Genomic DNA, 17,060 nt, shown 5'->3' with positions numbered 1-17,060 from the left:
CGATGGCAAGGCGCATGTTCCATCGAACGGAAACTAATCTGATCTTTCTTGAACCTTAATGCAATGAATTAAGGCATGGTATATAACTGTGTATCATCGTTTGTATGATGCTAAGGTTTACATACGGTGTATGTACGATGGAGAATATGGAGATGACCGTGTTCCGATCCGAGGCCACCTACAGCAGCAGCACAATGATAATTGTCAAACTAGTATTATCCCGGCATTGCTTCTGGATTTACATAGGAATAGGTAATAAATGGCATGTAGGTACTTACCATGTAACCTCTAATACCTCTATTAGGTACGCATATAGGTGATATAGGTTACGTACCTAAACTTACTATGTTTAAAAAAACATTTAATAAAACACCGGCGGCGATAAGTTAGGTAAGTACAGTCTACAGTCAGCAGCTGGCAGCAGAAGTTGCTAAGTAGGCGAGGTGTTCAAAATTACCTTGACGCGCTCTTACTTATATCTAGTCGCAACAGTAAAGTCGCGTCAAGATCATTTTGAACACCTCGCCCATGCCTCACCCGCTTAGCAACTATTGCTGCTGACTGTACTTATCTTGTTACTCGACGCACCGAAGTCCGGTAGGTATCCAACTATCCATCCGCTAATGCGAAGAAAATGCGTACAGACCCAGACACACTTAATAAATAATAAAAAATAAAAATCGTTTATTTCCGAAAAATATTCACATGGATACAGTTTTTACTGACCTCCACACTAGGCAATGCCTGTCCCGTGGAGGAGAGAAAGATAATATACCTAAATACAATAATGCTAGTAAAACGATTAGCGACCATTTCGACCGCCGATTATGACCGATATTACCGATAAAATGGGGTGCGGACTCAAGAATACCAATTTGTGACGCTAGTATTTTCGTTTTGGCGCATTTTTTTAACTTTAAGCGCTCAAATATCACCATAAATGTTAAATTGGTGATTCAATTGGAGATTGGCGCCAATTATTTTCCTGATCAAATCGGTCGATTTGCCCAGCTCGTCTGGACACGGCTTAACACTCCGGTCGGTCCCCGGAATCCTGTATATTTGGCAGCACTAAAAATAAATGAAAAATAATCTTGATTTTTTTATGCTTGCAGCCCCGGACTAAACGTGCTGTCAACGTCAAATCAAAACATCAAGCAGTGTTGCCAAATCGTACCTTTTAGTACGGTTTTGTGTACTATTTTGGATCCTTGCGTACCTTTTTTGTACGCAGCGTACATCGTACTAAATTCGTACCTTTTGAAGTACGATAGTTTTTCAAGTTTTTTTTCGGTATGTTGGTTATAGGCAAAATTTCTAATTTGAAAATAATGGACAACTTAAAAAAGTACCATGTACATGTAGGTACTATAAGGAAATTAAAATTATAGACAATATACGTCCAAACAATGTACTTACGTAATTACAAGTAGCAGTTGCAGTCGGCAGTTGTGTCTTAACAAAACTCAGATAGTCAAAATTCGGTCGGCCATAAATTTTTCACGTATATCAATTTAACTTTGTTTATGTTAAAATGTATTTCCTGAGAGAAATACTTAAAACAAATGAGTTGTATTGTGTACTTTAAAATACTTAGTTCTTTTTTTATTGCAAATTGCAATCGCAAAATGATAGCAAAATGTAGGCAAACAATGATGCTGTTTTATAATATACCTAACCTTTTTAAATCTGAGGGCCTACCGCGAAAACCGACATAATCAAATTGCGGGGATCTTTCTTTTTTACTCCAATGAAGGCGTAATTAGAGTGACAGACAAAAGATGCCCGCAATTTGCGAACTTTGATTTTCGCGGTTATAGCCCTGAGGGCCAACCGCGAACCACTTTTGACTTGTGGCCTCTCTGTCCCACTTATGAATTCGTACGTAAGTGTGACAGGGAGGCAGGCAACACGTCGAAGGTGGTTCGCGGTAGGCCATCTGGACTATTCAAGTTATTTCACGACTCTTCTTTTTCCAAACAGGGCTATAACCGCGAAAGTCGATGTTCACAAATTGCGGGAATCTGTCTCTGTCACTCTAATTACGCCTTCATTGGAGTAAAAGAGAAAGATCCCCGCATTTTGCGAATTTAGGATTTCGCGGTAGGCCCCAGATTCTTCACAAATATGAAATTTATCCTAAAAAAAATCCGTACTATTTTTACCTAAATCGTACCTTTTTTGACGTACGTACGTACAAAAGCTGGAAGCGCTCTGGCAACACTGACATCAAGTTGTTGCTTCTCGGCTAGAATGCTAGACGGCGATGAGTAAATGTTTGTTTTTGGAAAATATATAAATTAACCACCACGTAACAAATACAATTCATGTGTATTTAGTGAAGATCACACGCAGTATATGGTGGACATTCATATGTTGCATGGTGATTACAGCGGCGAACATGGAAGAATTACTGTCGTACGGAGCAAACAAAAGTAACAAAAAGAAAGTGGAAATGGATAAAATACTGCCGTTTGTTATCCTGCCGCTTTTGCTGCTTTTATCCGCGTGGTCACGAGCGACGACTATAATCGTCATGGTAGCTATAGGTATGGGAGCCCTCTACGTTCATTCTAGGCCACGTCAGAAAAATAGGTAAGTGTAAGTAAGTACACATTGTTTAGGTAATTGTTTATGTTTTTTTATGATTTTTCCTATACATACTTTTGTAGTTAACTTAAATGTGTTTCATCACATCTGCTTTCAACATAATATATATTTGAGTCATAGTTATATGAAAGGAAAGTATGACATTGGAATATTTTATTTGCTAATCAGTATGCCCATTCTCCTCCCACTCAAGTGAACTAAATTGAAAGGTGAATTCAATAGTACACAATACCTATATAGTTGCTTCTTCCTAATTCATTAGTACACATTATCTAAGTATATAACCATACATGGTGGGAAGAAGTTTATAACTCGAGATATTTTATTGAAATTGTTGCAAAAATATTGAAATTTGAACTTATAATTAAATTGCATAAGGTTCAAATTTCTTCCATTTTTCCCGCGAGTTATCAACTTCTTCCCGCCGTGTACGGCGACAAACCAAAAAAGTTTTATATCTTGTCTGAAATCAAAGCTATTTCAGTCGAACTTATGCTTAGAAATGGTTGATTAGATATTATACAATTGTCTTATTAGGTAATTCAAAGATTTATGTATGAAGTGAAAAACGAGTTAGACCAAGATAAGTCTACAATGATTTTGATTGCACTCTCAGTGCAAGTGCTATTTAAAACATCAGTCTTTTATGAAATTATGACATATAAAATAACACTTGCACTGGCTGGGTATGCTATCAAACTCGTTGCAGACTTTTCTTGGTCTAACTCTAAGAACAATTGTAATGCTAACTTTTTTTAGCATTTTTTTTTCAATAAAGGCGAGCAAATGCTAACTCGATTTAAGTTATTTATCTATTTTATTTCATTTAACTCATTAACGGATGAGATTTAAATCAATCCACAAATTGAAGTGCTTTGCACAACATTCTATCAAAACTAATAATTTATTTGACAACAAACAAGTCAGTAACAAAACATAAAAAAAATTAACATTATCCTAAATACAAGCTAAAACTAACCTAAATCGAATCTAACGAATAATTCAAACTGCCTTCAATTCCAGGTCACCGTTCTTCCTCTCCTGGACCCTCTCGTCGGGGATATACCTGTTCCTGATTTTCGAGTTCGGTGTGATGCGGCTGCTGGAGATAACGCAAATGGAAAACTTTGTGTTTCTCTTACTCGTGGCATGCACTTGTTACTTCTTCTACAAGATGAAGGCCATCGCCGACTTTGAACTGGCAACTGGGTCATCTAAGGGAAAGGAATATAGGTGAGCTCAATTGCTACTGCGAAGAGAAACCTGTGTGTGCGTCAGAATGAAATTAAAACAGATTTATACATGATCAACTTTTATTAATATATTAATTAGTATAATATTCTCGATAACGTTAGTATTTCTCCAGTCAACCTCAGTACTTTTTGTGCCGAGACTGGCTGAAATAGCCAGAGACGTTTGTATGTTTCCGTGAAAATACGTTTTTTACTTTTGATTCCAGTCCAGTTTTGACTTCAGACTCACATTATTGCCAGATTTGTCAAATTGAAGTAAATGAAAGGTTCTTCCATTCAATATGGTAAGTATTGTATTGTGTAATTTACAGGGAGCGTACATTTCATGCCGGTTTCGTCATAATGACGTATTCATATAAACACACAGGATGTTTCAAAAAACGTAGTGACACAACTTAGTAACCGGAAACGTAGTGACTTTTATTTTATTTTTAATTATAGGCCACAACAACGTGTCTATCAACGTTTGATTATTAGTAACATAATAGTTTCTGAAATAAAAAAAATAAGAATGTCCTCCCGTATCGACGCGAAACTTTGTTCAAACTTTTTCGGCAAATACCTTAGTCTTAAGTTAGATTCTGAGGGTATACGTACTGTACTTGCATATTTCCCCCCGATACATTTTTGTATGAAATCGACAAAGTTTTTGTTATTCAATTGTTTCATGGTATATTCGATGCTATCATGAAATTGGTCAAGTCCATGTTAAAATCAAACTGTGTTTCTTTATGTTTCTCATGTTCTTTGTGTTTTATTGTTTGCAAATGTAACTTGATGTTGCTTTCTTTTGGTGGCAAACTTTGCTGACAGCAGGAACAATAAATTTGTTTAATATTCTTTCAATGTCCGTCTCAAGTGTCAATATATATCTACTTAAACGGAAGAGGTTGATTAGATAACAGTGATTAATCATTGATTAATCATATTTTCCATTATTAGGTACGAATAAATAAACGTTCGTTATTCCATTGCCCTTTTCAAACTTTGTCCACCCTGTATGTAGGTTGACATCATACGCCTGTCATCGGCATGAAATGTACGCTCCCTGGTAATTTATAAATTTTCAACATGGGTTGTTTTAAATTATTCTATTAAAATTATGATTTGTGTTTTTTAAGTAAGTGCCGTAAGCTGAAGACGCCAGTTCGAATCCGGCCTTGGCCACTTTTTCCTTAGTATTTATGACATCTCTTTCAGTTTATAAGGCTTGGTTTAACCTTTAGCTCTTGTTAGCAGAACCGCTAAGCATATACAACTCATAAAATCCAAAATTCAGCATCACCACCACTCACTGACAAGGTTTACGAATGCAAGATAGGTATGAAAAATATAAGTAAAGTGGCGGTAAATGGGACTTTTTTGACATACAATCTTGTGTTATAATGACAGAACGTTGAGACAGATTAAGGGAAACCTACCTGTCATTTTAGTATCTGGTATATAAAATCAAAGTTTATATATATTGTTCTACAATTTTCAGGTGGGACTGCTGTGTGCTCCGACCAAACTACCCGTGCTACCTAGCGGGTCAAATATTCGCGTTCGCCACACTGCTGTTCGGGACCAACCTGGCCCTAACTTCCATATGCCAGCCGTTCATACTGATCGGCACTATTCTGCTGCCTGAAGACTGCCAGGACGTGTACTATCAGATGGAGTAAGCCTTATCTTTTACTGTGTACAGCCTAGGAATTCGACTTATGTACCATTTCGTAGATACCTTGTCGCAGTGACAGTCAATATGAAATCCGCTAGGTCATACATTGTCACTGTGACGAGGTACTAAATGGTACAGAAATCAAATTCCTAATTACAATTGCAGAGATATCTAACCCCTCCGTGTGTAGTCAGCATCAATTGTAGTGGATGATACAAGAGCAAAAGTGTCTGCCACCCTGGAATACTTTTCTAATAGACCTAATGTGTAGGCGACGGAACCTTCCAACCTTTGTGCTGCGCGCGCGCTGGCAGCCTGACTGATACGGATGCCGCTGTCAGCGCGCGTCTTTTGTTTATTTATTTCGTTTATTTAGCTCGTTATTTATATATATATTGTGTTTTTCCGTGTCATTGTGTATGTAGATCGTATTTATTAGATATTGGTAGACCTAAAGTTATTTTTTTTTTCTTCCTTATTTCCAGTTTGGCGATATGTTTCGCATCATCGGTGTACGGGGTGGGGTACCTGCTCATCATCACGTTCATGCTTCTGCATCAACTGCTGGTTTACATACCTAAATACAGCGGTGAGTTTGTAAACAGAAGTCGAATTCAATAAATTAAGCAACCCTGACTTCGGATCCAAAGTCATCTCAGGTCAATATGGATAAGTGTGGCATACGGGTAAATGCCACGTATCGCAAATAGCAAGGTGCAAATACACGAACTGGCAATGCAGACTAATCAATCATCATCATATCAGCCTTTTATCGCCCACTGCTGAGCATAGGCCTCTCTTCGAGTACGCCACTTATCCCGGTCCTGAGCCAATCTCATCCAGAAGTGACCCGCAATCTTCAGAATATCGTCCACCCAACGTGCCAACGGACGCCAGGCACTCCGTCTGAAAGCGGCCATCATTCCGTTAACATTTTGGCCTACCTGCCATGACTATGCAATGTGTATGTGTAAGCACTGTAAACAGCCCTCAATGTGAAGGCCAGCCACACTTTACCCGTATTCCACACTTATCTGTATTGATAATTTAGATTTAGATAGGTTTAGGTTGTTAAGCTCTAGTGTTTGACAATCGAGTCATCACATAACCAGTGATCGGAATAGGCAGAGTATATTTACCTACACTTGGTAGAACATAGATAAAAAGTGGAGACTTCCTTACGACAATTTTTTTTTGCGGGACTAATGTCCCGGGAACTTACCGAATAATTAATATTGTTCTGAATAGTACAAAAAACAATGCAAACTGCTTCAATACAATAAATAGGCATAAAATAAAACAACCAATATATAAACGGATTCTTCTATATTTATTTTTAATAAACTCTTTTTATGTACAAAGTTATTATTATTTTATTAAGTCTAAATATAAATAGCATTGCAACTCAATCTACAAATACAAAATTATTATGTTGATTTAAACTAACACCATTTTCACACATACCTATTATTAAATGAAAACGGGACTTAATCGCGTAACACTTATATTTAATATTTGGCCCAAGGTTTCGGATGTCACATTACGTCCGTGGTCAGAGGCATACGGGTAGGGAGTTGTGTCAACATTTTCTAGCTATACGAGTTTTTGGAACTACCCGCACTTGTAATAATGTATGTATGTAGGTTTAATACATTACACGGCCAAATTATGAACATAGGCAAGTGACTCAAGTCAATAGTCATAGTTCGTGTCCATAATTATATTTCAGCCTTTATTTTCTTACTTTAGATTATACACACAATGAAAAGGATAAAAATGTTAAATAATAAATACATTATCTTACCTTGAAACTTGGTAGTTTTGCAGTATCCGTGGTGTTTTCAGTATCCAGTAATCGCCAAATCCAATCAAAGCAAAATCGGTGTCCGAGTTCAGGCCGTGTGTAATCAAGTATAGCAGGCGAAATTCCAGTAAACAAGCAAATGTCAAATATCCAAAAAACACAGTATCTACACTTCCGTACGTACTCGACAAGGGATAGTAAGAAACTGATGTCAACTTTCTATTTAATGCATAAAAAGGGTTGCAGGTAACAGCGATAAGTTATAACGACATCTGCTTTGTCTTTTAGACGATAACAATGGAAAGTACAATTAACATAGTAGATAGTAATACTGTTATTTCTATCTCTTTCACTTAAACACAGCTGGTATTGGCGTAAAAGAGACGGACAAGTTTGAAATAATATAAATACAATAATGTTATATTATCACTCGTAAACTAGTACAAACTTGTAGTGTGGTGGTTATTATTTAATTTTACGTACATTGGGGATACATTATGAGATTTTATTTATTTTACCGAATTTTAAATCCGGGAAGTCCCGGAAAAAAATAATAGCGCAAGGAAGTCTCCACTTCATGACTTTGTTCTACCAAGTGTAGGTAAATATACTCTGCCTATTCCGATCACTGCACATAACCTATGGCGCCGTACGCCGCTACTTACTTTAGGGTGGTATTTCATCTGTCCAATTTCTTGGTCCAATGTGCATTGCGTCTCACTCTCTCATTAAGAAAAATGTGAGACGCAAATACCAAGAAATTGGACAGGTGGAATACCACCCTTAGCTACCTATCACATTTTTTCAAACCTTGTTCAGAACATTAACACATTCATTGCCACCCAGCCAAACAAGCCTGGCGCGCCACAAAAATTTCGTCATATAAAGCTGTAGTACCACGATCCCGACTATCGGGTCGTCCGGCCTGGGAACGAAATCATGAAATACCCGATAGTCGGGTTTTCGGCACTGAATGTGTTAAATATAAGAGGTATTTTTTCTGATTTCAGAACCTCAGTGGCGGAAGATAGTCAACGTCCTGAATGTGTGAAACTAACATAATATATATAACTGAGAAGCAATTTACGAGACTGAATCGTGTATTTTTAGTTTACTGTAGTGCTATCAATGAATTTATTGTTCATTTCTGACTTACAAACGCAGTGTTGTGTTAAGACTCGAGGCTTTATACAATTATGTACGCTTTCCATTAGCGTTGAGAAGGCTGTAAGATTAAGCGCCACTTGCACTATCCCGCTAACCCGGAGTTAACCGGTTAAACCGTTAACCCAGTATCAATTTGTACTAGTAACCAAGGTAACTCCAGGTTTAACCAGTTATCCCCGGGTTAGAGAATGATGCAAGTGCCCCTAACCCGTTAAACGTATCGTGCACGGCGCGCCATCGTGAACCTAGTCGGAATGCATGAAGGTTCATATTGGGTTGTAGCTGCGCGCGTCAGTTGACGTCTTTGGCGGTCACAGGGTTAAAAAGCCCTCACAACACTTAAAAGTATATAAAATGTGTAAAAATTAATAGGGAAGTGTACCAACAGCAATATACATGAAGCTCTGTCAGTTGCATTACCTATGCCATTAAGGGCCACTTGCACCATCCCACTAACCCGGGTAACCAGTTAAACCTGGAGTTACCATAGTTATCAGTACAATTTGACACTGAGTTAACGGTTTAACCGGTTAACGCCGGGTTAGAGGGATGGTGCAAGTGGCGCTAAGTAGTGTACTTTGAATGTACTGGTTTTATTCTAAAAGCAATTTCATATATGAATTGATTGTAATAGCGTTCGCTCAAAACTAGTATTTATATTTATTTATGGCATTATTCATAATCGTGTGAGTCAAATCTAACAAACCGTTTTGGTAACCGTTTGTCCCTATTCGTCATATTGACATTTCTGATTGTTAGACAGAGACAAAATTTGACAAAGGCAAAGGTTTGTGAGATGATGCTAAGCTTTATTAATAAAGGAGTAAGTGTTTTAATAATGCAATGTTAAGATATTGTAAGAGCATATCTGTACATTATTTTATTCTTTTTCTAAAATTTTAATGATATGAGGATTTGAGAAGCATAACGTGATGGTATTAGTTTTTTTTTGGGATAATTAGTTTTCTAGATCAGAGCTCGGTCATCAACCTTCCAGAAAAGAGCGTACTCCCATCTTAAAGGCTGGCAACGTACTTACAACCCCTAGGGTGTTGCGGGTGTCCATGGGCGGCGGTAATCGCTTACCATCAGGTGATCCGTCTGCTCGTTTGCCTCCTGTATAATTAAAAAAAAAACATGGTTTAACGGGGTGTTAGCTACGTGATTGCTAAGTCAATATTTAATAATAGAATCATAATAATACTAAGTTAAGTAGGTTTAAATTCGCATAGTGGATTATTAGTGAATCTTGCCACATAATTATCTGTCCTCTAAGGTGAGGACAACATCATACGAATTACTCCAGCTAAGCTAAGACCTCGGCGCGTTTTTTTAACAATTTAACCATTTACATTTCGGAGAAATGAGTTAATTATGGTTTAGTTCTAAATGAAGTACCTACCTACATAATTTTACAGCTAGCGAACCGCTTCAGCTTCGCACGGGTTACCCTTACAAATTATACACCTAAACCTTCAAGAATCACACTCCATTGATAGGTGAAAACCGCATGAAAATCTGTTCAGTAGTTTTTGAGTTTATCGTGAACATACAAACAACGGACGCGGTGAGGGACTTTGTTTTATAAGATGTATAGATTAATAGTAATAATGAACTAATCATGATTATTTCACTTTTTATTTAGATATTTTTATTATAATACTTAATGTAACATACTTGGATATCTTTCTCAATTGTTGTAAATGACTTGTAAATAAGTATTTGTTATGCTATAGATTTAACATTAATCTAACTGATGGGGGCCTAGCAGGCCCCGTAGCCAACATGCCAATCGCTAACGCTCCGTAGCGATCGAAACGCAACTGTCACTGTCACACTAATATGGAAGAGTGATACAGAGACACAAAGCGATTCGATGGCGAAGCGCAAGCGATCGTCACCTTGGCTAGGCCCGCAGAGATGAAAATCGTTGGTAGAAAACGCCAAACCAAACTTAATAATGTATGGAAATAGTCACGTGACTTTTCGTAGCATCTGTCATCCCGATACATTTATACTTTTCGTTTGGCGTTTGTCGATCTACGATGTCAACCGCCGCGTAGCCAACGTGCCAATCGCTAACGCTCCGTATTGCGATCGAAACGCAACTGTCACTGTCGCACTAATATGGAAGAGTGATAGAGAGACACAAAGCGTTTCATTGTCGAAGCGATAGCGATTGTCAGCTTGGCTAGGCCCCCGTCTATATACCAGCACTTTAGTTCAACTATTTAGGCTATACATTTACAATGAGAGATTTAGGTTTAAATAAGTACCTACTGTTTATTTAAAACTCCATGGTTAATCGGCCCATAGACTAGGAATCCTCTAGACGGAGTTTAGAGCAATTATTTCATGAAACAGATGCTGCCAAAAATACGGGGGTGCGGGGGGACGAGGTGAGCGAATCCCGTGCCGTGATTGGTCCGTTCAAATACACGGACCAATCACGGCACGGGATTGACTCGAAGATGGAGTAAAACTACCGTATAAGTGGCAGAGGGGGTATAGCGTTACTATGCTCAGTCTAGAGGATGTCTTGTCTATGAATCGGCCTAACACGAGGAAAAATATGACAAGATGAAAGATGTGTTTGTACCTATATAAAGTTGTATTTGGAGGAACCTAAATGACCGTAGTTATGCAAAAAGGCACCAACTCCATTTTTTATCAATGCAGAAAGGAGTTTCGCACACCTAGCCTAAGTACCTTAATCTTCAGTGAAAAATTATGTGTACATTTCTACGAGGCTCTTATCATGATTAATAAAAATAATAAATATAGGTACTTACGACACAAATATTTATATATCTACTACTATACAATTAAATATCATGTTCGATGAATTAATCTATGATTTTATCAAATGAACTTTCAAATAATATACCTAATTCTATTTATTTTTTAACTATAGTAACTTGAGTCTGATGTCTGTTCCCTTCACTGAATGATAAAATAATTATAAATAGGTATGATAAAATGTATAAATCATGCGTTTTATTTTTACAGGCTCAGTAATGGGTTAGAATTATTAGAAAACTAGGATTACCTAATTGTCTATAGATAATATACAGTCAGGGTTGGGCAAAATACTGGCTTCCACGTATTTGAAATACAAATTACAAAATGCATTTTTAAAAGTATTTGAAATACAAAATACAAACTACTTTGGTGACGGGTATTTGAAATACAAAATACAAATTACAGTGTTTAAAATAATGTATTTCAATTACAAAATATACCTTTATTTATTTTTTTGTTTAGCATTTAGTTTTAACGTTAACGAATATCCTTTCATATAAACTTATAGGGTCATTGCGCTAGTTTTCGTCCAGCTCTAGTTTACGTCCACTTGACGAAATTTGAATATAGTATACCTACATTCCTGCACAAATTTGGACTGATTTCAATCCTTATGTCTAAGGCGTCTAAGCAATATATCTGTCTACATATAACAATGATATTTCGCAAAAAGGAAGCGCTGGTGGCCTAGCGGTAAGAGCGTGCGACTTGCAATCCGGAGGTCGCGAGTTCGAACCCCGGCTCGAACCAATGAGTTTTTCGGAACTATGTACGAAATATCATTTGATATTTACCAGTCGCTTTTCGGTGAAGGAAAACATCGTGAGGAAACCGGACTAATTCCAATTACGGCCCTAGTTTACCCTCTGGGTTGGAAGGTCAGATGGCAGTCGCTATCGTAAAAACTAGTGCCAACGCCAATTACTGGGATTAGTTTCCAAGCGGACCCCAGGCTCCCATGAGCCGTGGCAAAATGCCGGGACAACGCGAGGAAGATGAAGATTTTGCAAAAAATAGTAAATTAAAAATGAAATATATATTTGATAATCCGTCAAGTCGTCGAAAACTAGTGCATGGACGGAAACTACTGCAATGACCCTATCCCCTAGATTTAAACGAAAAGTTCCACGCAGAAGTTGACCTAATATAGATCCAGTATCCAGCCAATGAAAATTGTATCTCGGCTGGATCGGAGGTTCGCGGTCGGCTCACAGCTTGTGCGAGAAATTAGACATTTTAGGATTATAGAATTTAATAAAATGTATTTATAGAAATGTATTTTGAAGCTTGAAGTATTTGAAATACAAAATACTAAATACATGTGAGTGCAGTATTTGAAATACCAAATACAAAATACTTTTAAGGTAGTATTTGAAATACAAATACAAAATACTAATTTGTATTTCAAATACGTATTTCAAATACATGTAATTGAAATACTGCCCAACCCTGTATACAGTCGACGTTAAAGATGTCTACATTTTTCGCCTGCAGTGCGTACAAATGTGCGGAGTCACTTTCATTTGCCATACAAAGGAAAGAGTGGTGACTACTTGCGATGCGAGTATAAGGAGAACATCTATTTGCGTTGGAGGGTCTGCCACCTTGTGGCCTAAACCGGGATTGAGAACTACTGCATGAGCGCTACTCCAAAAAGCAATAAGTATTGTTTAAAGACGTTATTCATAAACGGCTAACTTAATCAGATCAGTTGATGATCGTTTGTCCCTATCTGTCGTTATGCCATAGAGAGGGACAAACGAACATCATCAGCTGATTAACTTAGCAGACGTTTATGAATAACGCCGTAAGTGTTTGATGACCTGCCACAATACCCAATATTTTAACCTTTTATTTAGCCTTATCTTATTGTTTCGGGGGCCGTTGCAGGTACACTTAATCTATCGGGATCTTTTGTGTGTCTCCTACAAGAGCTAGTTTGTGCCTACTCAAAAATTCAAGAGCTTCTTCGACCATCTCCATGTGTCGGATGATGGAGCTCAAGAGCAGTGCTTCGAGTATCTTCGGTTCCAGATAGCCTGCTCCAAAGTCCTTCATTCTGTCTGGCGACACATTAATTCACACACTGTTCACACATTAATTTAGGTGTATTATTGTCTCTTTCTCTTCGCCACATATACGACAATCCAATCGGTGTTGTTATATAGAGTGCCCCATCAAGGTTGGTAAGGTCAAGACCCCTTAGTGACCTGTAAATAACCTTTTAGCCTAAGAGATACTGTTCTAGTTCTAGTTTTTATAACCCAGATAAGTCATCAACCAATGGAACATAGCCTCAGGAACACCAACACTGATGGTTCTCGTCCATCAGTGTTGAGAATTTTAACTTCATTTAGATTAAGTGTAGGGAGACTAGAAAAAAACCAGCATAAAATATGTATAATTTATAAACAATAACATTAATTCTTATCCTAACTATTCTACAAATTGCTAGTTCCAGATTTCTCCACCAATTCCAGCAGCGTGTGTAGAGAAGTATCAAAGAGTTCACAGCGAATGGGCATCTCTAGGGAGTAGAATGGGTTCTTGAGTGCATAGTCTGAGTACAGCTCGTAGATGCGCTTGAGTACCGCCTCGCTGCCTGTCATACTTGGCTCCGTAACCAGTATGAACTTTACACCTGTAACATTTAAACACATTCATTGTCACCCGGCCAAACAAGACATCTGCGCCAGGCCACAAAAATTTCTTCATATAAAGGTGCAGTACCACGATCCCCACTATAGGGTTGTCCGGCCTGAGAACGAAATCATAAAATACCCGATAGTTGGGTTTTAAGTACTAAATGTGTTAAGGGCTAATCAAAAAAGGCCTCTGTCAAGAATTATACAAGCCTTCATTGGTAGCAAGATTCACTATTCTTAGTCTGGATATTTTTAGGTTTTAACCTAGGTTAAGTCATTCCAGTATTGACAAAAGGTTTCATTTTAAATGGCCTTTGGGAAAGGTTCCATTTTAATTCCCATGAAATGAAGATAAACAAAGGCCAGGAATATATTTGCAGCATTCAAGACATTTATACTTTCCACATTGATAAATTAAATCAAAATTGTTTAAAACAAAACTTTTTAATGAGAATAATACTTTTATATTAATTAAAATAATTAATTTGTTGCTGGCTATCTTTATTTGCTCATATACTCTTTGCCACTCTTCGGTGTATTTTGTACTAAGCAGAATCAGAAAAAGTACTTATTGCTAGCTAACCTGTGAGAGTCTGGAAGCAAGAAAGCTTGAATGAGTCAGCAGTGAGGGACTCTATCCCTGAGCACTTAGGAACAGGGCTTAGCTGGCTGGCCAGTGCAAACAGCGGGTAGAACATACTAGCCAGCACAATCTTTTCATTTGTGGTGGCGCGAGGCCGGCCAAATTTTAAGCTTAGTGGGTAGTTTTCCTGAAAGTTTTATATAGTTATTCACTTAATAATTTTGTTTAGCTATCTATGACTTCTTTAAATTTATTAACTTATTGGAGCAGTTGGGAGAACTAAACATAGGGTAGAAAGAGAGAATTATATATTTTTTTAGGTGTGAATAATGCATTATGTAGACACAGGGCTTTGAAGTAGCAGCTGAGAATTAAACTAGGATAAACACTAAGAGACTAAGAAGAGATTACGTATTTCATCTGCATTGTACAAATGAACAGGTTGGATTATAATTTATATAGGGATATTACCTTAGTTTCTATAATGGTGAAGACATCCCTGCCATCTTCTGTTGTCCCGCCAGTCACTGGAGACCCGTTTACAGAGAGTAGTACGTGTCCAACTGTAAAAAAATCGTAAGGAAACAATCAATAAAAATGATATGTTGAAAGCAGTTTTTGCTGGTTTCTAACACTATGATTACGTGAGGAGAACATCTTAAGGACCTGGATAGATGGAGTAGTATTTAGACTTACCGTTTATGCCGTCTCTTTGCCCAAATACTACTACTACTTTCTTATTTTCGTACTGCAGTTTGATATCCAGTGGAAATCCAAATGTTTTCTCAGTTTCCACTCGTGGAATGTTGTGGTCGTAATTGTATATAAGTCCCCCGGACTTGCTTACGATGAACACACCATATATCACCATAGTTAATGACTTTATTTTATCTAATACTTGAAATAATGTGCATTTATCATCAAAACAACACCCACAAATGACAGCACTAATCTCGGCTCGTTCTGAAATCACAATATCATTACCACAATTTTACTTTTATCTTAATTTTTTGTATTACAATGTTTAAAATATTACCATATAATATGCTATGTTTAAATAGTAATTAAAATAATCGTTCTTGATATTATATAATATATAATTATAAACATTACTGGGTCTGGTTCATGCATGGTTCATGGATTACGAATGACGTAAATACAGTTTTTGAACGCGTCGTTTTGACACTTGCCGAAACAGTATTGCTAGTGTTAAAAACTGCAAAAGCATTGCCAATTATGAAATAAATTATTTAAAATGTAGCCAATAGATGGCGTATAACGAAAACCCACCAAATCTGTAAACAAATTATGAAATCTCAGACAAAGCCAAGACCTGACTGCCAACCCCCCCAACTTGGTTTAAAAACTATGGTCGACCATTTTATAGATCTCATAATATACTTATTAGATATTATACCTACCTAAACTTAATTTCACCAGATGCATCGTCGCTTGGCATTTGCTATTTGAAATAGCCATAGATGGGAGTATTTCTATAGATGTGGCCTACCGCGTGCCCCCGTAAGGGATAGACATAGATGACGTCACAAACCCGGGGATACCATATAGGTAAAAATTACCCCAATATTATCAAATATTGGGGTAATTTTAATCACGTTCGCGAGTTGTTCGCCTACGTAAGACGCAGCGATAAATAAAATATCAATGGGCCAATTTTCTTTTTTTATTTATTTATTTAGAAAACTAACAGCCTTTTACAAATAAGTCTTACAAAAATTACTAAAAATAGGCCTAAAGTTTCATACGTTACTAAGCTGACTATTACAATGAAAAGTAAATAGGTTACTTAATTATAAATTACCCGTAGGTATAGTTGTGAGTACAACACGCAAATAAAGTAAGAAAACAATGCAAAATATTTACTTGAAACAATTTTTCAATAACTAGTAAACAAAATATGCCGAACTTTGTTCTTGAAAACGGACAACCTATGAACAAAAATGTCTATATCATTAAGCGATTCATTATACATATTACAAGTACGCCTAAAGAAAGAATTTTTAGCATACTGTGTGCCACAGGAAGAAATAGAAAAGGTAGGTTTTCGTAATATGCTTTGAGCATATCCGGCAGTTTTGCGTCGGTGCCCAGTTTCTCCTTCCGGTTGCTAAAATCCATTTAGCACGCGTGCCTGCATCTTGTGGAAATCTGGAGGTAATAAACGAAATATTCATTTTGTAATCTGTCACTCTTATTGCAAAATTAAGAATTAGTGCCTGCAGCATATCATAGAATTAGATTCTCTGAGTCGTGGCAAAACCCCCAATAACGTTAGAAAGAATCCGTAATGCTTAAATAAATATAATTTACATTCTAATTTAAACACAGTTCAATTTTATTGTTCGTAAATGTCCAGTTCTACAGCAAAATTATTTATAAAAATGTCATTAAAATACAAAATACCCGAATTTTGGGGTAATTGTATGCATCACGCATGGACCTACAATATTACGGACGGACTGTCACCTAAGACAAACTGTGACACTGCAATGGTAGACGGTTTGAATGTGTGCGT

At 37.1% G+C, this 17,060-nt stretch overlaps 2 protein-coding genes across 2 annotated transcripts; one reads left to right on the top strand and one right to left on the bottom strand.

Moving 5' to 3' along the window:
* Positions 1 to 2,244: 2,244 nt before the first annotated feature.
* On the top strand, positions 2,245 to 8,496 carry LOC134654140 (palmitoyltransferase ZDHHC23-A-like). The gene is made up of 6 exons (XM_063509590.1): positions 2,245 to 2,595; positions 3,634 to 3,843; positions 4,070 to 4,147; positions 5,347 to 5,523; positions 6,009 to 6,112; positions 8,338 to 8,496. Exons 1-6 carry the CDS (start codon positions 2,381 to 2,383, stop codon positions 8,376 to 8,378), a joined length of 825 nt encoding a protein of 274 aa, XP_063365660.1. The 5' UTR covers positions 2,245 to 2,380; the 3' UTR covers positions 8,379 to 8,496.
* A 5,190-nt stretch (positions 8,497 to 13,686) lies between these two features.
* LOC134654131 (trafficking protein particle complex subunit 4) lies at positions 13,687 to 15,462 on the bottom strand. Its single transcript, XM_063509581.1, has 4 exons — positions 15,221 to 15,462; positions 14,996 to 15,087; positions 14,525 to 14,711; positions 13,687 to 13,937 (listed from the first exon to the last, which is right to left on the bottom strand). Exons 1-4 carry the CDS (start codon positions 15,393 to 15,395, stop codon positions 13,738 to 13,740), a joined length of 654 nt encoding a protein of 217 aa, XP_063365651.1. The 5' UTR covers positions 15,396 to 15,462; the 3' UTR covers positions 13,687 to 13,737.
* Between the last annotated feature and the right edge of the window lie 1,598 nt (positions 15,463 to 17,060).

The sequence above is a fragment of the Cydia amplana genome, chromosome 1 (genome assembly GCF_948474715.1).
Source record: "Cydia amplana chromosome 1, ilCydAmpl1.1, whole genome shotgun sequence".
Lineage (NCBI taxonomy): Eukaryota > Metazoa > Arthropoda > Insecta > Lepidoptera > Tortricidae > Cydia > Cydia amplana.
Note: the sequence above shows the minus strand (reverse complement) of the source record. Positions and strands in the feature narration are given on the sequence as shown.